This window comes from Cryptomeria japonica, chromosome 6 (assembly GCF_030272615.1).
Source record: "Cryptomeria japonica chromosome 6, Sugi_1.0, whole genome shotgun sequence".
NCBI lineage: Eukaryota > Viridiplantae > Streptophyta > Pinopsida > Cupressales > Cupressaceae > Cryptomeria > Cryptomeria japonica.
Genome location: NC_081410.1, coordinates 461,736,815 through 461,756,923, shown reverse-complemented (window position 1 = coordinate 461,756,923; position 20,109 = coordinate 461,736,815). Strand labels below are relative to the sequence as shown.

General features: G+C 38.4%; 1 protein-coding gene across 6 annotated transcripts in view; it reads left to right on the top strand.

The window, feature by feature from the left end:
• The window catches only part of LOC131050980 (protein SUPPRESSOR OF QUENCHING 1, chloroplastic), a 381,968-nt gene that overhangs the window by 299,785 nt on the left and 62,074 nt on the right, over nt 1-20,109 (top strand). For all 6 annotated transcript variants that reach the window (XR_009358237.1, XR_009358236.1, XM_059207434.1 and 3 more), the window contains 2 exons: nt 234-327; nt 476-633. Coding sequence is in view for 4 of the 6 variants with exons in the window: in XM_059207434.1 (XP_059063417.1) it covers nt 234-327; nt 476-633 (252 nt within the window). In the remaining 2 variants the exon portion in view is untranslated. The remainder of the gene's footprint in view (nt 1-233; nt 328-475; nt 634-20,109) is intronic.

The window sequence follows — 20,109 nt, the reverse complement described above, 5'->3', positions numbered from 1 at the left end:
ATGTCATAGATAACTGCCCTAAGCCCTAAGAAATTGAGTAGGTTGAAAGCTTCCTTCAGTTTATCTGAAGATCAATACTTGATATGTATGTGATTTGTTAGTACCTTGAACCCTTTTTCTAGACTTAACATACATGCCATTGTCTTTTCTATTCTTTATACATTTCATTCAATAGAAATTCTGGTAGATTAGGTTCATCCTAACTTATGTGCTTCAAATGGCCTTGGCTGCAGGGAAATTAATTTTGTTAGTGAGACTGTTCGTACTCTTGCTGGAAATGGAGTGAAAGGTTCTGACTATAAAGGAGGAAGAAAAGGAATGGCTCAGGCATGTACTCAAAAGTGTAGATATTTTTTAATCAATAATTAAATATATCTTCAGCAATATGTGATTTGATATTTCAAGATAGCATAATCTGTGTTGTAATTGTATACTAAAGTTCTAACCATCATTTTGATATTTAAAATTTTACCAGGTTCTCAACTCTCCTTGGGATGTTTGTGTTGATTCTTCTTCTGGAATTGTCTACATAGCAATGGCTGGGCAGCATCAAATTTGGAAGCATAATATTGTGGATGGAGTAACAAGAGCTTTCAGTGGGGATGGCTATGAACGGAATTTAAATGGTTCAAAGTATGCTGTCTTCTTTTTCCTTTTAAAAAATACTGCATTTCAGAGATAGCTCATACAAATACAAGAGAAATTAGGTTAAACCGCTAAAGGTGCAATCATTTCAAAAGAATATTTTTATTTTTTGTTAAATGGTTCAAATTTGAACAAACTTTTTGTCTAGCTGCACAACATGATTGGGTCTTGTATAACGTATGGACCTATTGATGTGTGTTTTGTGACACCCTACAACACAGAATAAAATACCAAGTATTCTATCCTATCTTGAACAAGGAAACCTCAAATGCTAAATGATATGATCAAATAAGGTAAACCCAAAGTTTACAAATTTTATATCTAGACAATGCAATGGATAGACTCAGTGAACGATGTGATTTGCTGTCTACACAAAGGGGCTTATGCTTAACTGGAATCTGAATACTAAACTGACTTGAACTTCAAATAAAAGACAAAAAGGGATAAGGGTCAAGGAATCTAATCTAAGAACCTAAGGACAGTGATGATCATGGATGGTGCTTTAGATAGACGAATTCCTTATGGAACTACTTTCTACATAACTAGAGATAGCTCACAACATCATAGAAAGAGTGCAGTCTTCTAAGGTAGTGAAAGATTTTCATATTGAAAACATCCATCCAAATACCCAATGCTAGCACAATCCACATGAACAACTACAATCGAACTATTGCCAAATGAGGTACAGACTAACCATACACTGGAACTTGCAATCAACAAACTACAAATGGTATGAACCAAGGAATTCATCACATATCTTCACATTTCTCCATCAAAATCAATGAACTTCAACTAAACATTGAGAAGTAGAAACCATGCAAAATGTTGAAACTTCATACAAAGATCCACCATATCTTCAATGTAAATTATGTATTAATTTCGACATAGTCTTGTCAACAATTTTACTCCTCTCCTACTACTACTCTACTAACTATTAATCTTTACAAATGATCCTCATCTAAAGTCTTGGAATTTCTCATAATTTTCCTTTTCTAATCCACATTTTCCTCATTTTGTGCAAAGGATTCAAATTCACCTCATTTTCCTTTCCTGTCAAGGTCGTGTTGTGCGAATCGCACACCCATCCCCGTCTTGGACAGGGACCCCCAGTTTGTGCCTTTCTGTCCTGATCCTGAAATTTGGCTAAGTCTGGAATTCCCTGATCTTGAAATTTGGCTAACTCTGAAAACTGAGGAAACCTCCAAAAACTAGAATTTGCAATATAACTCCTGGAGGGCCGAAACCACTCTCAAACATCCTGAAAGTATATATGGAATATAACTCTGAAAACTGAGGAAACTTATACTTAAATGTTATATTCCATTAAATGATCCTCCGGGGAGATCTGGGCAAACTTGCCCAAGTGCCCAAGCTCGCACTTCTTGAGGAAACGTTTAAAATCGCCCAAAATGCCCAATTTCGGACCCTGCGGCCAAAATGTGAAAAAGTTCAAAAGTTGCGAAAATGCCCCAGAGGTCCGAAAATCACTTAAGTTGTCCAATTTCGGACCCTGGGCCAAAAAGTGAAAAAGTTGATAAAACTGGCAGGAGGTCCGAAAAAGTGAAATGTTGCAAACGTGCCTTCAGGTCCGAATTTCACTTAAAGCACCAATTTCGGACCCTAGGGCCGAAATTCGAAGTTTCTTCTAAATTTCCAAACGCGTTTTTAGGTTCGAAAAGTGAAAACGCGATTTTGCGAAATATGTTACAAGGTCCGAAAACCACTTAAGCGCCCTCATTTTCGGACCCTCGGAGGTAAATGGAAAGTGCGTCGAGTTTAGGAAACACAAAAAAAAAAACGCGTTTTAGATCCGAAATTTACCAAAAGCGCTTCAAGCCCCGAAAATCGTTTAAAGTGTCCATTTTCGGACCATGGGGCGAAATCGAAAAAGGTATAAAGGTGCGAAATCCTACAAAGCTCCTCCAGATCCGAAGTTTGCCTTGGACACCCATTTTCGGACCCCAGCCCCGAAATTTTAAAACTCAGAAATTTGTAAATCACCTTCAAACTCCGATTTTGTAAACATGTTTGGGTCCGAAGTTCACTTATATTGCAAAAGGTGGTTTAGCTCCGAAAATGAGAATTCGCCAAAAACGTGAAAGCTCTGAAAATTCGCCTCAAGTCCCATTTTCGGACCCTGGGGCGAAATGTTTGAAAATCGCGATTTTGCAAAATATGTCATAAGGTCCGAAATTCGCCTTAAGTCCTCATTTTCGGACCCTGGGGCGAAATGTGAAATATGTGAAAAACGTGAAGAGTTGCAAAGTGGCCCTTAGCTCCGAATTTGCCTTTAAAATTCGCAAAAGTTCAAATGCTCCGAATTTGCAAAGAATGCCAAAGGTCCGAAGGTTTTGCAAATTTCAAAGGTGCCCTCCGTTCTCCGAAAATTACCCTTCAGTTTGCATAAACTCCCCATGTTCCGAAAATATCTCCAGTTCAAAATGTCTAAGTTCTCCAAAATTCACCAGAAAAGCATGAGTTAGAGTTTTAAAATCTGCAGAAGTTCTTCAAACCTCCAGAATCGCGCTATAAGAATCATTCAAACGCCATAAGAAGATTTCAAAACGTCCAAGACTCGAAAGGTAAAAACGCGTAGAAGTAAATCGCCCGAACACCATCAAGACCAAGGATCGGATTTCACAATCGAAGAGGAAGAGAAGCATTTTCAAGATACATCTCACAAAGAGCTTCTCAAGCCAGACGTCGTAATTAAAATTAAAGTTTGTTAAAATTAAATTATTTAATTTTTCAAATTGATTTAATGAAGTGAAATTGGTTGATCGCAGGACGTCATCGAAGAACCAGGCGAAAGACCTCAAGCGCAAACCGAGGAAGGATCGCAATTCAAGGCCAGGCGCTGAAGATTGGAAAAGAAAAGATGCAGGAGCGCAAGAGCAACCAAGCATTGGGAATCGTGTCGTTGAACATAGATGAAGTCCACTGGCGAAATTGAAGGCAAAAGGCAAAAGAACACTCAGTTTATGCATTCTCGAGAAAAGTGCACAGATGGATTTAATTCCAGAAATTCAGTTTTAAAGCTGAAATTGCTTTATTGTAAACTGCCTATGGGTCCCGTGCAAGATATTTTTGTGGATAACTATTCCCAACCAGCAAGAAAATTGGATAGGCCCGAAATAAAGCCAAATAGTGGCAGGTAGTTGAGATAGTTGCTAGTTGGATAACTGAGAATTAATTCGGCATTGGTCAAGGCTATCAGCTTCTGGAAGGCAGATCAGGACCCTTGGATGCAGTCCATCCTGGCCTCTGATTCAAAATTGTAATACCTATAAAAGGCAGAGGCCTTTCTTTTGTGAAGGGTTAGATTGTTAGAGATTGAGAGATTGTTAGAGATTGTTAGAAATTGCTAGATAGTTAGATTTTAGAGTTAGAATAGGTTAGATCTTAGCAGTAGCATAGAGATGCTGAGGTTAGATCTTAGTAGTAGCATAGAGATGCTGCAGGAATTGTTGTAATAGGCAGTTGAGATCAATATATGAACATTGATTTGGTGTTTATTGTCTTGTTTTCATCCTGTTTGCATGGTTTCTTTCAGCATTTTAGATAGATCTTTCTATTTTGGGTGTGCAGGTATTTGATAGATTCGGGCTCATACCACTGAGGATATACTGATTGTGTATCCTTTTGTGTGGTTAACTTGAGCCTTCGATTGTGCTTAGTTCAATTGCAGGTGTCCGTCTGAGCTGCGCCAGAATTGGGTGCTTAGCCGTGCGTCTCCAATCTGAAAATCTTCCAAGTTCCTTTGAAGATTGCACCGTTCCTGCAAGGTTGTGAGCCATTCTGGCCAAGCAGGAATTGGTTATGTGGAATCCGTCTACCCGCATACCCGTGTTGTTAGTTTTAGATCTCCTAACCCTTTCCTTTTGCTCTTTATTGCATAATTCGAGAATCACAGCAGACTAGCTTGTTGCCAGTTAAACGTAAGTCCCCCTTGTGTTTCCAGCATAAACACATCAAGCCACTGAGAGATCCCGCAGTCAAGACCTGACAAAAGAAACCTTGAGGTAGTCTCCTTTGATCAAACTTAGAAAACAGCATTAGAGACTTCCTTATCTCAAGAGAGAGTAGGATAATCAGTCGGCTATTCTATTCTGCGTTGGCCGTATGGAGTTTGTCGCAATGCGATTTCATCCACGTCAACAGGTCGGAAATCTGACCTTGACAAGGAATTTTCCTTGTCTCGATCTTGAATTTTATCATCTCAACTTTCCTTGACAACTCGAAATTTTTTTTTTAACAATCTTCTTCTTGACTTGTCAAGCGAAATTTCCTTAGGATTAAACCCTCTATTCCTCATCTTGAAAATCTCATTCATGGACTTTAGACTTACTAAATTTCCAAACTTGATCTATCTATTTCCAAGGACAAACTTTGCAATCTTACTCAAGTTTGTCATTTGTCCTTTGCACTTTTCAACGTTGCATCTCTAATGTAATGTCCCCATTTTCGTGAGCATCAGAGTTCGAGGGATTTGCCTATTATTTTGACTCTTGTAGGCTAACATGTTTGGATAGAGAGTCTCAATGGCAGTTCCGCTTCTTTAGTTCAGTCTTGGGTTCAATTCTAGGGCCTTTGCAGTCAAGGTGTGGACTTAGTTGAGGGAGTTACTATTTATAGTAAGTCAATCTGGCAGTAGTGTTATCTTTAGTCAGGGCACCTGGACGCATCAAGGTTATTCAGTGTTGACTCCAGCTTCAGGCGGCACATCAAAAGACTGAATATTGAGGGAGATATTAATATTTTAGTGGTTAAGTTATTAAATTGACTTATATGGATATTATAAAGTCATAAAGTGACTTTATTAAAATTAAAAGCCACTTAAATATTATAAAGTGATTTTTATTAAATCACTTAAATGAATTTGGATGCCCAAAAGAAAAATAAACTATGGAGACTAAATTAAATACATTTAAATGTATTTAAATGACTTTGGGTGTACTTTCTTGGGAAACATGCCATTTGGAGTTATTATAAAGTTATATTATTATCTTTATTAAAAAGTGGGCCACTTAAAGAATATAAAGTGAATATCAAAAGGGTCGTCCAAGTGGGGAATTAATTCAAATGTTGTATAAAGTATATTAAATACATTTTAAATGTATTTGACTCCCTTCAAGAGGAAATCACACTTTTTGGAGAATTATGCCTTTTTGGGTTTATAAAGGCAAAGTAAGCAATTCAACCTCTATTATTGATTATTGATTATTTGACATTGCTTGTTATTTTGCTCTATGGAATTCTTTGACAAGGGTTTCAGAGGTTTGGCCATTGGAGAACGAAAATTCTTTATGGATCTGTGATTGTAAGGCTGTGGAAGATCAACTGAATTATTGCAATTGTGAAGGCTACATTCAAGAGTCTTATTGTGCTTCAACAGAGATTCTTTTATCCAGATATTGCAGATTTTTCAATAAGGAAAGGGCAAATCAAGTTAAATGCCCCTTTTAGTAGCATACTTCATTTCAATAAGCAGTCATACAATTTCCATTTATTGGACGTACAATTCAGGCTTGGCACGTGGGGTCCAGGAAAGGGATGTTTTGTCCTGAAGGGCTGAAACGCCTTGCTTGCATTTTGGTTGCACAAATTTCCAACGCCTAGCACATACAGGGTATTCCATCACTTTTCTAGCTTGAAGAAATAATTTCCTGGACTTGTACACCTATTTTGGTCAGTTTCCTAGTTTTGGCTAGCAAACTTCAGAATTCTTTTATGGGCCTTTCCTGTGGGCTGTTATGGTTGTTTCTATCTTTGTGGGCCCTTTTGTTGGCTTTTCCCTTCTTGCCTTCCTAGTTTTGGACATATTGCTTCTTTCTCAGTATCCTTGGTTTTCTCTAGTTTCTCCTATAGAGGTGGCCCTATCTTCTTTACAAGTGGAGATGACTGGTGCTAGAGATGACCTTTCTTGTAACATCCCTTGCCCAAACTGACTGATTTTGGCCCAAGGAATATTGTCAAACACTTTGTATGCTGTCTTTCTCTATTCTGATTTTTGTATTTCAGATTGTTTGATGCACTTTGAAAGTTGCCAAGAAATTTAGGAAGTTCACCAATGATGTTGACAATACCTCTTACAATGAACTAGTATGCGAGTGCAGTTCTTTTTGGTATTTTCAATACATATACATGAAAACTAGATATTGAATGCATACCTACAGCCAACTGACATTTCGACAAACAACTGGCATGCAACTATTATGCTGATCATATATGCTATTAAAAGGACATTTCGTCAAACAAATGGTATGCAACATATATCTTCTTTATTGAATTCATTCCTAAGTACAATGCTGCTATGGATTTGCCAAGACTAATTGGCTTACAAAAAGACTACAGCATTGCCAAATCTGATTTTAAGTTATCACTTACAACAGCAAAATTATATGCCTAAGATTTCAATACTAGCTACTAATAGTTGCAAGAGGAACCTGATAATAGTGATGCTCGATGATGGAGATGAAAGTTGCAATCGGAATCAAGCACAAATACTGTAGCACGGCACTGTTCATACGCACTGTTCATGGGTACTGTTCACGCGCACTGTTCATGCGCACTGTAGCAGCAAGAACAAACTTTAAAAAGAACGATTACTAATGGCTGCCAATGAATCTTCAGGTCTGCACTCAATAGTCCTCAATATTCTTCAAACCCTTGTAGAAAACTTCACCAATTTGCACAAATGAAAGAACTAAGTATTCTTTCCCACAACTGCAATAATTCAGGTGTTATTTCACACCTTCAAAATTGCTATCAATAGGAAGTTTTCGTTTCCTATGATCAAAGAAGAAAATTGCGAAAGCCCTAGGCTCCACAATAAAAATCAATCAAAATACTATTCATCAACTGGATGCCGAGAATGAACTCTTGCCTTTCCTTTTATTCTTTCCTTAAGAGAGCTCAAACACCTTCCTGGCCAATGTGGGATAAAAGATTTACTCCCACATTAAATTATTCACTTAACGCACTTTATTATTATAAAGTTACTTTAGAACTTTATAATAATATTAAAATATTAAATAAATCACTTAAGTCACTTAAACTTTAATATCTCTTGATGTACTTGTCTGATTGCTAAGCCGTCTGAGCCAGGAGTCGACTCTCCCTGTTCTCCATGTGATTGGATGCCTGTCTAAAAATAGAAACCCTGAATAGTGACTTACTATAAATAGTAAGTATGTGGAACTGAGTCTAGAAATAGCTGCAAAGGCCCAATCAAGGTCGACACTGCCAATAAGCTCTGCTCAGGTGTCTTTCTATTAATAGGAACCCTGACTCTCCCAAAATAGTAACTTACTATAAATAGTAAGTGTGCCAATCTGAGTCAAAAAACCTGTGCAAAGGCCAAAACCTGAATCCAGCTGAAGAGTAATGTCTCTAATCACCAAGTAACTGCCACACGAGGCCCTCTATCAATAATTGTTAGCCTACGAGGGTCAAATGATAGGCTAATTCTTACAAACTCTGATGCTCGCAAAATGGGGACATTACAGTCCGCCCTCCCTGAAATTGCTTGTCCCCAAGCAATCTCCACTACAAAGAAACTCCAATCCTCGGGAGGCCCAAAAGGAGAATTGTGAAATGTCCCACACATCCTTAACCGACTCCTGTAGCACCAACATAAACATAGTTGCGCACAATATCCCTGGATCCCAAACCCGGAATGGAAGTCTGCCAAGCCTAATACCCTCTGACTTCCTCTGCGCTACTCTGATCTCAACTTCACCATGCCAGAAGTGGTGAAGCAAACCAATGGGACCCATCCAATACACTGTGCGAAATTTGTCGCCTCCTGGATCCCAAAACAACTGAACCCCACATCCATTCGCCATATAGAGATAAAAATATCTAGAAGCGTCTATAACACAATATCTCTCTACAGCTCTCGATAAACTCCCATGGATGTGATAACTAACCAAACCATCATGCCCACTGACACCATAGTCATCCTGTAACCATGTACCCATAAGAAAACTTTGTGACATAGAAGTAGCAAACCCTGTTGGATACATATCAGCATGATGTATAACTGACAGCTGTCCCTGCAAGTAATCCCCCATAAACTGCTGAGTCGGGCGCTCGCAATTGCTAATCCCATCTTCTGAAGATGATGAATACCCATCCCACAAAGGATGGCATCTCAGAGCCAATCCACACGGATGCATCATCAAGTCCTCTGTGTGTGGATCAAAAGAAAAATGATGAGCACTCCTCACTGTGTAGTCGCGGTAAAATTCTCCAACCTCTGTCAATGGCTCATCACTAACAACACTTGAATCGAGCAGCTGATCCCTTTGATTCTGAAAAACAACAAGCTGGCATCCAAAATCAGCTGCATGGGATGAAGTGACAGATTTGCTTCCAGGAGATGGGAACAAATCAACATGGGAGCCATACTCCCAACTAGATGACACTCTGCAAATGCCCTGTGAGGACGGAGTAGCATTGTGTACTACCACACAACTCTCAAGAGAATCCACCATTGTGACACAAGAGCTACCAGTAAACTGTCCTGCATCAACTGTCACAGTACTGACCTCAGGAGAACTTGATGCAACTAGTGGTTCTCGACTGCTCTCAACCAAGGTACTCATCCCAGCTGAAACTTTTGTACCTATATCTGTGATAGATGTAACCACATCCTCACTACAACCAGTGGATATAAAATCCTCATCAACTGCCTCTGTATATAACTATACTATATCTGCAGTTGGTGGAGACTGTGCCAAACTCAACTCCTCGGTAAGCTTCTCAATCTGTAACTGTGACTCTTGAAGAGCCAACTCGGCACTCTGCAATGAGTCCATAGTCACCTCAAGCTCATGAGTGAGCTCATCGACCTGCTCCTCCTTTCCCTTCAATGCATCATAACAAATGCAATCCCACTCGAGAAGAAAATCCCTGTCCGCAAGTAGTTTTAGGTAATTTTGTTTCATCATTCCAATTGCTTCTCAAAGTGCATGTATCTCTGCAAGGGAAAAACCACTATCATCATGCTCATCTGTCAAAGGAGTACTCCAACCATAGGTAGCCAACATCTGACGAGCAACATCAAAATGCTCAATGGTTGTGGCAATCATATTGTCATTCACTTTTAGTTGCCCAACCAAATGATGAGGATTCTGTAGCTTATGACCCCCATACAAGTTTTCCAGTTCACAATATGCACTATGATATGAGGCTGATTCGTCATCACTCACTACATGATAAGCAGCATCTTGTGTGCTTTCATCCATGCACACCTCAACATCTAAGGTACTGCTGCTTTGTACCTCAAAGGATGGCTCAACTGATAAGGTAGAAGTTGCTGGTATGACAGTATCTTCACACACCTCCACTCTCAAAGTAACTGCATGCCCATCCAAAGCACGATCTTGGGATTCCGTATCAACATATGAATCTTCTAGCTTGTTTTCAAAGGTCTGATTTGGAAAATCAGACTCACCATGACATGAATCCTCCACATACAATGCATCATTAGTACCCAATTTCTAAGTACTTTCATGTGACAATTCAATAGGATCATTTTGCACATGTGAAAAAACTGCTGTCTCATGCTCATGCAAAGTTTCATCATCGCTGTCATGAAAATCAGAAGTAGCCTCTATATTAGAAACTTCTTGAGTCACCTCTTGCAAGGATGATGTAGATAAATCATTACCCAAAGCTGTGCTAGTGTCTTCTTGAATCAAATCAGCATGTCTATCAAATTCATCATATAAATTTCTACATACTTCATAGGAATTTGAAGATACCAAATCATTTTGATGAAGAGTTGTATCATCCTTATGTGTAGATTCTCTATCCATTTCATGTGTAAACAATTCATGAGCTATAGTGTGATATTTCTTCCTTGCAAACTCTATCTTATGGCAAGGACTCGGGTGCAAATCCATGTAACTCATGAAAGGAAGTTCCTTCTTAATTTTTTGAGGAAGAGTGCTATACTCCTTAAACATGCTAATCACTTCTTCTTCTTTGTTTTGTGGTGTTCGACCTTTGCTGGTAGGAAGTCAATTGAATCTTTTAGGCAACCCAAACTTTGAAAGCGTTTGCTCTAAATGCAACAACTCTCGGCTGAGCTTGTATTGTGATTGTTCAAGTTCTTTCAGTGCCTGTTTATCGCTGAACAATGTTGTCATGTAGCCCATTTTCACTACCCAACTAAAAACCAAATCAAAACTGATTTGTACACGGATGATTTTCCCACCAATTGAATGCAACCATCACCCAACAGGTTGGCAGGAAACCGCTCTGATACCACTGTAATATCCCTTGCCCAAACTGACTGATTTTGGCTCAAGGAATATTGTCAAACACTTTGTATTCTGTCTTTCTCTATTCTGATTTTTGTATTTCAGATTGTTTGATACACTTTGAAAGTTGCCAAGAAATTTAGGAAGTTCACCAATGATGTTGACAATACCTCTTACAATGAACTAGTATGCGAGTGCAGTTCTTTTTGGTATTTTCAATACATATACATGAAAACTAGATATGGAATGCATACCTACAGCCAACTGACATTTCGACAAACAATTGGCATGCAACTATTATGCTGATCATATATGCTATTAAAAGGACATTTCGTCAAACAAATGGTATGCAACATATATCTTCTTTATTGAATTCATTCCTAAGTACAATGCTGCTATGGATTTGCCAAGACTAATTGGCTTACAAAAAGACTGCAGCAATGCCAAATCTGATTTTAAGTTATCACTTACAACAGCAAAATTATATGCCTAAGATTTCAATACTAGCTACTAATAGTTGCAAGAGGAACCTGATAATAGTGATGCTCGATGATGGAGATGAAAGTTGCAATCGGAATCAAGCACAAATACTATAGCGTGGCACTGTTCATGCACACTGTTCACGGTACTGTTCACGTGCACTGTTCACGCGCCCTGTTCACGGGTACTGTTCACGTGCACTGTTCATGCGCACTGTAGCAGCAAGAACAAACTTTAAAAAGAACGATTACTAATGGCTGCCAATGAATCTTCAAGTCTGCACTCGATAGTCCTCAATATTCTTCAAACCCTTGTAGAAAACTTCACCAATTTGCACAAATGAAAGAACTGAAGTATTCTTTCCCACAACTGCAATAATTCAGGTGTTATTTCACACCTTCAAAATTGCTATCAATAGGAAGTTTTCGTTTCCTATGATCAAAGAAGAAAATTGCGAAAGCCCTAGGCTCCACAATAAAAATCAATCAAAATACTATTCATCAACTGGATGCCGAGAATGAACTCTTGCCTTTCCTTTTATTCTTTCCTTAAGAGAGCTCAAACACCTTCCTGGCCAATGTGGGATAAAAGATTTATTCCCACATTAAATTACTCACTTAACGCACTTTATTATATTAAAGTGACTTTATTATTATAAAGTTACTTTAGAACTTTATAATAATATTAAAATATTAAATAAATCATTTAAGTCACTTAAACTTTAATATCTCTTGATGTACTTGTCTGATTGCTAAGCCGTCTGAGCCAGGAGTCGACTCTCCCTATTCTCCATGTGATTGGATGCCTGTCTAAAAATAGAAACCCTGAATAGTGACTTACTATAAATAGTAAGTATGTGGAACTGAGTCTAGAAATAGCTGCAAAGGCCCAATCAAGGTCGACACTGCCAATAAGCTCTGCTCAGATGTCTTTCTATTAATAGGAACCCTGACTCTCCCAAAATAGTAACTTACTATAAATAGTAAGTGTGCCAATCTGAGTCAAAAAACCTGTGCAAAGGCCAAAACCTGAATCCAACTGAAGAGTAATGTCTCTAATCACCAAGTAACTGCCACACGAGGCCCTCTATCAATAATTGTTAGCCTACGAGGGTCAAATGATAGGCTAATTCTTACAAACTCTGATGCTCGCAAAATGGGGACATTACATTTCTCCTATTGAGGTGGAGCTAGATGTTGCGGTTGATGTTGGGAGGTGCTGTTGGAAGGCTGATGGTGCTAGATTATTTGGCAATTTGGGAACTGAGGACAGTCCTTTTATTGATTTTAGGTGGAGATCTTGGACGGTATGATGTTCTCAGTTTTCATCATTCTCAAGATTAAGGTTATGGGAGCATTCCCAAAACCCATTGTTAAGGTTGAGAGTGCCTGGAAAACCCCTATGGCTTTGTTTATTTGAGCTTCTTGGTGTTTGGCTTCGGCTTTTTTCTTTTTTCAGTTGGTCCTTAATGATTATTCTATGTTGTGAGGCTGATATTGGGCTGTTGGTTGCCTTTGTTGTATCTTATGGCAGCGTTCTTCCCTGAGTTTCGGATTAGTGAAAATCCGAGGGTTTTTGAGTTTCGGATTTGTGAAAATCTACTTGGCAAAAAGTTTTTATAATTCATAAGGAGCATCCATTCCAACTTTTGTTGCTTTGGGATGAGTTTTGATGGCAATTTTAATATGTCGTCAGTATAGAGCAGGTTTGAGTGATCTCGTAAAAAGTTTGGAATTTCTCAATTCTGGCAACAACCTAATTCCTCATTTTCCTTCAAATGGTCTTAGTTTTATTTTCATGGTGATTTGATGAGTTTTTTATGCAAAAAAAAAAAAATTTAAATCGGGCTCTCGGTGAGCCCAGTTTACAAAGGAGGTCCTGGAAATTGATTTTGTTAGTGCACAAAAACCAAATAACAGTTACCAAAGTAATTAATTAGGCACCTTCACAAATTTTTGTGGCTTTCGAAGTTCATTTGTGCCCATGGAAATTTTTTCAGTATCTCGCCTTCAAGGAAATTTATGGTGCCATGGTTTAAAGTTGAGAATATTTAAATAATTTTAATGTGTAATTTGAGGGGGTGTTTGAATTGTTTAAACTTAATCATATTTGCTCCTTTTATTTCAATGAGCTTCCAAAGTTGAACTTTATCAAAGTTCAATTTAAAATGAAACAACTAAAGGCCATACAGGAACAAAGTGCTACAGTGCACAAGATTTGGGCTCCTCTTTTATGCTTATGCTCATACGCTAAGTTCCTGTTGCTATCTTCCTTCCATTGCAGTGCCTTGTTTTGTGGAAGATTTCCATTATCGTTGCCTGCAATACTGCTTCCCAGTGCTTGGAATGGAGCTTGGTCATGGTTTTTAAGTTTGGGGCATTTTTTAGTGTTTGCAAGCTGAGTATGACGCTATCTTTGTCTTAAAACTTTCTTGGACCTTGTCTTGCACTGGCAATGGTTATAAGGCTGTTTCATGCGTTTTTAAGTGCCCAACAAACTCAAAATGTCCCCCATATTAATAAAAACGACTTAACAGTCAAATCCAACACTTGGGCAGCAGCTCTAATAGTATTTTGAATTGTTTCATGTTGCCAGAGTGTCTGAAAACAAACCAACACTTTTCTAATTATTTGTTGTTAATTTGGACTCCGTTGTAGCTAAATACTAATGTCAATTCTCTATAAGAGATGTCTTTGAGGGTTTTAGAATAACCTGTGGATACTATTGTGGTATTTTGTGTGTTCTAAAGTATGCAGATGGTGATATGGATATGTATCTTTTATATTTGAAAAATGCAAGTCAAAATGGGCATATGCACTGAGAGAGGAGGTTGCAGGTTGATTGTTTGACAAAATGTCGAACTGATTATAGAAAAAATATGAAAGGTTTCCAATTGTAAAATGCTAAATGTATGCAGAGGGTGTGAATGGGATTGAAAGAACTAAATTGCCCAATCAAAAATAGAGGAACGGATTTGATTGCTCAACTTGCCAAAGTAAGATGCCAGTATAAATGAGCTATTTGCAGGTCAAAATGCTCAGTTAATGTGCAAGTTACTAGGAAATTTTGATTTCCAGCAAATGGATTTTTATCTAGAAATGTATTTTTCACTAGCAAAGGTTAAAATTGAGTTAGAAAATCAGTTTTTACACCAAAATTAGAAATATGCACGGGATTGCAAGAAGAGTGGGAAAACTTTCAATTACAAGTAAGGTGGCAAATGAAGAGAAAACAAAGAAGGAAAGTAATCTGAAATGGCATATTTTTTGTGCCAGTTTGTTGCTTATCTGATGGTTCTTTTTGTGCCAGATGTCAGTTGTGAATTCAATCTAGGTTCCCCATTCTCTTTAAAATGTAATTTCTGTTTCATTTTCAGGGGTTCGAATTTCTGAAGTCTACAAGTCAGAACAAAAGCATTGTATAGGGATGTAAGGGGCCTTAATGAGGTGAAGGTCTGTAGCTGTTAGACCTTAGTTCACAGAATTTCTGTGTTTTGAATTGGGTATATACGGATTATATTGTCTATTAACTGACTCCAGGATAGGATGTAGTATTCTTTGGCTTAAATAATCAAGGATTATTGATGCTTTCATGCACATTGACTGCATTGAATTCCTGTTGTGGCTGCTATCTATTCAAGTAATGGTGTAAACGCTTCTATGAAAGTAATGAGAGTATTATGTTTCCTGATGGATCTCAAGAATGGTTGTATGGCAGACTTTAGTGGTCTTGTTGCCATAAGGTGGTAACACTGTATAAGATCTTCAAAACATGTTTAATCTTGTGGCAACACTATATATGCTGCTAGGAGAGCCTTCACTTCATCCTCAAACTCTTGAGACACTTGATACAACATCTCAGCAAGGGATACATGAAAGTTGAACTTGATACTTGAGGTGATTTCTGCCTCCTCTCGCATCCATCTTGCAGTAGCTGTATTTAACATTCCTATCCTCTACACCTATTGTCTCACGTTTCTAAGTAGGGTTTCTAGGCTTGCCACCACCTCTCCTACTTGTGGATGCGATTTCTTTTTTTTATAAAAATAGAAATAAACCTAGCAAAAGGGAAATTACAGAAATAAAATCTATCGAAAGAAAAATTATAGGAAAAAATAAACAAAACCCCAGTAGCCTAGAAGTAAATTTAATAAAAAAAATAGCAACGTAGTATAAACATTTCAAAATAAAGGAACAAAAACAAAAAAAAAAAAAAAAAAATTGGAAATGTCATTATAAACATTTAGAAATGCCTTTGTAACTTACACAACAATGAATTATCTCCTTCACTTTAGCTGAAATATTCACCAGGCCCAAGACTGCCACCTTCCTTGGACTATAGATAATGTAATATATAACTTTAAGTTTTTAACAGCATACAAACTGAAAACACACCTATAAATTGAGTCTTCAAGGAGATTGAAGGTTTTTGTAGACAGGCCTATATCTGCTTATACAAAAGTAATGTTTGAACTTTGACCTTGTTGTTTTGTGACAATGCAACTGCAAACTGAAACTCCCATGCTGCTAAAAGAAATAGTTTCCGAAAGTACCAAAACAATTCAAAATTGAATTCTGAAACGGCAGGTGAGCTTTTGAGAAATACTCACCAATTACTTGGCTGCAAGTTTCTAGGAGAGTTACTTGAAAGCTAGTTCTACTCTTGATTGCTCATGAATTTTGTGAATAATTATCGGGTTTTTCAACTGAGTAGAAGCACATAGATCATGACAAGATGATCTTACAAATTGTGTAATGTCCCCACCTTTTTAGCATCTCAGTGGAATTCTTAGCCTTTACATTCTCTGAAGGCTAAGTGGAGAAATAAGGAGAAATTGATTAAATTAATTTCTTATTAAGTCATTAAATAAAATAAAATAAAAAAGGTGACTTTATATTTAATTAATTTAATTAAAAGTGACTTAAGTGATTTATTTAAATATTTTAATGTTATTATAAAGTTATAAAGTAACTTTATAATAATAAAGTCACTTTAATATTATAATGTGTGAATATGTCTTTAATCCCACATTGGCCAAGAAAGTGTTCGAGCTCTCATAAGAAAGAATAAAAAGGGACTTAAGAGCTCATTTTATATCATCCATCCAGAGAATTGATATTTGTTTGTTATGAACTTGGGAGAAGAAGCCAAGGGTTTCTGATTCAGTTAGCCATTGGAGAGCGACAATTCTTCAGTGTTGCAACCATTTGAGGTGGTGAAATATCCACTGAATTTGGCATTTCAGGAGAGCTTCATTCTGGAGTTCTATTTGGGCTTTAAAAAGAAGGGAAGACATCTAGGGTATGCAGATTTTCGAATATATATCAATTGCAGACCTACAGTTTCATTTGGCAGCCATTAAAAATCAGAATTGAAGCAATCATTTCAAGATACAATTGCTGCTACAGTAGACGCTACAGTAACCGCGCTACAGTAGACGCTACAGTAATCCGTGAATAGTGAAACGCTACAGTGGCGTGAATAGTGACGTGCTACAGTACTAAGAAATCAGGCATTTAATTGGCAAATTATTCGTAGCTACAGTAGGAACGTGTTTAATTGGCAGTCCATTGAAGAGTGGAGACCATCATTTGCAGCAAGCATTTTACATATCAGGTTCTCTAATTTTGCTGTCATAAGTTTTGGAAATTACATGTTATACCTTTGTAACTATTTGGTGTGAGAATAACTAATAAAAACTTCATTATGCTGCTGCCACATAATTTCTAGTTTGCATGCCAAGTGTTTGATGATTTGTCAAGCAGCTGTAGTTGTTATTTTTAGTTACTTATATGCATCAAAATCAATTGGCATGTCATTTCTATGACATTGTTAGTCAATCTTTCATGGTTAGAGGCATTCAAAACATTAATTGCAGTGTACAAGACCCAAACAATACAAACAGAAAACTCATAACAGCAAGTACAGACTTTGCAAGACAAGTGTTTGACAAAATTCCCAAGGGTAGAAATCAATGATTTAAGGGCAAAGTTAGTAAGGGTTCTTACATTGGTATCAGAGCTAAATCCTGCCATCCTGAGGGTTTAGCAATCACATGCAGCCGCCTGAGGTTGGCTCTCACAAATATTACACTCGCAGGCGAGCTTTGTTTGACAGGGAACAAGAATTTGACAGGCAGCCGGGCACCATGGGTGACAGGCAAGGGGGTAGCCCACCCAGAGGCGATAGGAATGAGGAGCAAGAAACAAGGGAATTTTTCAGAGTAATGGCTACAGAACAGCAGCAGATGGCTCAGGCCTTGCAGGCACTCACCACCATGATTGAGCGCATGAACCCACAAGACAGACAGAATCAAGAGCAAGGGGATAACAGGAGTGCAATGGGGTCACCTAGAGCTCATAGGACTCATTCCAGGACAGCAGACAGGCCTACACGTCCTACCTTCATTAGAGATGAGCCTGAGGTAGCACCTACAGGAGAACCAGGAGAGGAGATGTTCGCAGATATCCTCATGGTTGCGAATGACGAATGGGATTTATTAACTCCACAGGTGCGAGAGAGGATGACATTCGAGAGATTTGTTAATCAGAGGAGAGAGCATTACAGGTCACTCAGACAGGATAGGAGGCCTAGAGGTCAAAATAGTGAGCTAAATAGAGTTACAGGCAAGCTTACTATGCCTACATTTGATGGGAGTGGTAAGATGACAGCTCAAGCTTGGATTCATAAGCTTGACACATTTTTGGCACTAAGGCCAATGACAGAGATTGAAGCTATCAAATACGCCACTTTGCATTTGGAGGGAGTAGCACATGATTGGTGGTACCATGGTATGGTAACACTTCAGCATAATCAGGTGACAGAGTACCAGGACTTCGTGGAAAGGTTGGTTGAAAGATTTGACAAGAAAGATCTAGAGGTTTACTTCCGGGACTTAGCACAACTGAAACAAACAGGCAACTTGGAGTATTTCATTGGTGAATTTCAGCGGTTGGCAGTCATGGTGCCAAACATTTCAGAGCGTAGATTGATAGTTCTTTTCATTGAGGGCCTATCTAAACCACTGAGAGGTTGGATAAAGGCATTTGATCCTATTTCTTTACAGGAAGCTATGAAAAAGGCAAGAAGTATGGAACATGCAGTCCCAACAAACAAATTTCAGTCCAAAGGAGCATCTTCTAGTAAGGATAACAAACCATTTTATAAAAAACCAGAGAGGACTGATTTTAAAAATGATTCTAAAGATAAAACTCCAGCACCTTTTGACAGGGAAACATTAAATGATTTGAGGAAGAAAAAATTATGTTTCTACTGTAAAGGACCCTATGATGCAAACCATGATTGTCCTCTTAGACCAAAGGGCAAAGCTAACAGAGTTATGTGGGCATACTATGAGGAATCAGAATCAGATAATTCAGACCAGCAGTCTGATATAGAGGAAATAGATGGTGTAAAAGAGGAAGACAAGGCTGAAAACTTGTCTAAAATGGAGTCCAAGGATGGAGAAGGAGATGGGCAACTTAGGGAAGCTCGTCTCACAAGTATTAGGCAGGAAGGGTCATTCCGGATGAGAGGAGTGCTTGCTGGACAACGAGTCATAACTTTGGTTGATACAGGTGCCACTCATAATTTCATTGATGCTAGGATGGTGGAGAAGCGTGGCATACAAACAGAGGAGTTTGGGGGAATTAGAGTGAGGGTAGCTGATGGCTATGTCCTCAAATGTGATCGTAAGATCACTGGACTCCCATTGAAAGTTAATAATTATGACTTTAAGGCAGATTTCTATGTTGTGCCTATGGGAGATACAGATATAGTCCTTGGGATGAGTTGGTTGCATGATATTGGGGAGTTCACTCTTAACCTCAAGGAGATGGAGATGAGGTTTAAAGTGAATGGGAAGACACATATTCTTAAGGCAATCAGGGACAGTGATCTCAGGATGGTTTCTTTCCGGAGGATGGCTAGATTGATTCGACATGATCAGGTAGAGTGGGCAGCAGAGTGCATGTTGATGCCATCACAGGAGGGACAGCAGAAGATTGAATGTCCTCCTGATATGCAGGAGCTTAGAGTTAAACACTCTAAGGTGTTCAGTGACATTCCACCAGGTAGACCACCAGACAGGGGTATTGAGCACATCATTGAGTTAGAGGAGGGGGCTAAACCCATCATGATTACACCTTACAGGCATCCGAAGAGGTTGAAGGATGAAATTGAGAAAACCGTAAAGGAGTTACTTGCTATGTGCCACATTAGACCAAGTAAGTCTCCTTTCGCTTCTTCGGTGGTCTTAGTGAAGAAGAAGGATGGGACATTGAGGATGTGCATTGATTACAGGGTGCTTAATAGGAAGACAATTAAAAACAGGTACCCCATTCCTAGGATCGATGAGTTGATAGATGAGCTTCATGGAGCTTGCTTCTTCTCGAAGATAGATTTGAGATCAGGTTATCACCAGATTAGAGTTAGAGAGCAGGACATTGAGAAGACAGCCTTTAGATGTCATTGTGGCCATTTTGAGTTTGTAGTTATGCCATTTGGGCTAACTAACGCACCTGCTACTTTTCAGGCAACAATGAATCGGGTTTTCCATCCTCAGTTGAGGAAATTTGTTCTTGTCTTCTTCGATGATATCTTGGTGTACAGTAGATCTTGGGAGGAGCACTTGGTTCACCTTGACACGGTGTTGGATAGATTGGGCAAAGAGTCCTTGTATGCAAAGGAGTCGAAGTGTGATTTGGGCATGACA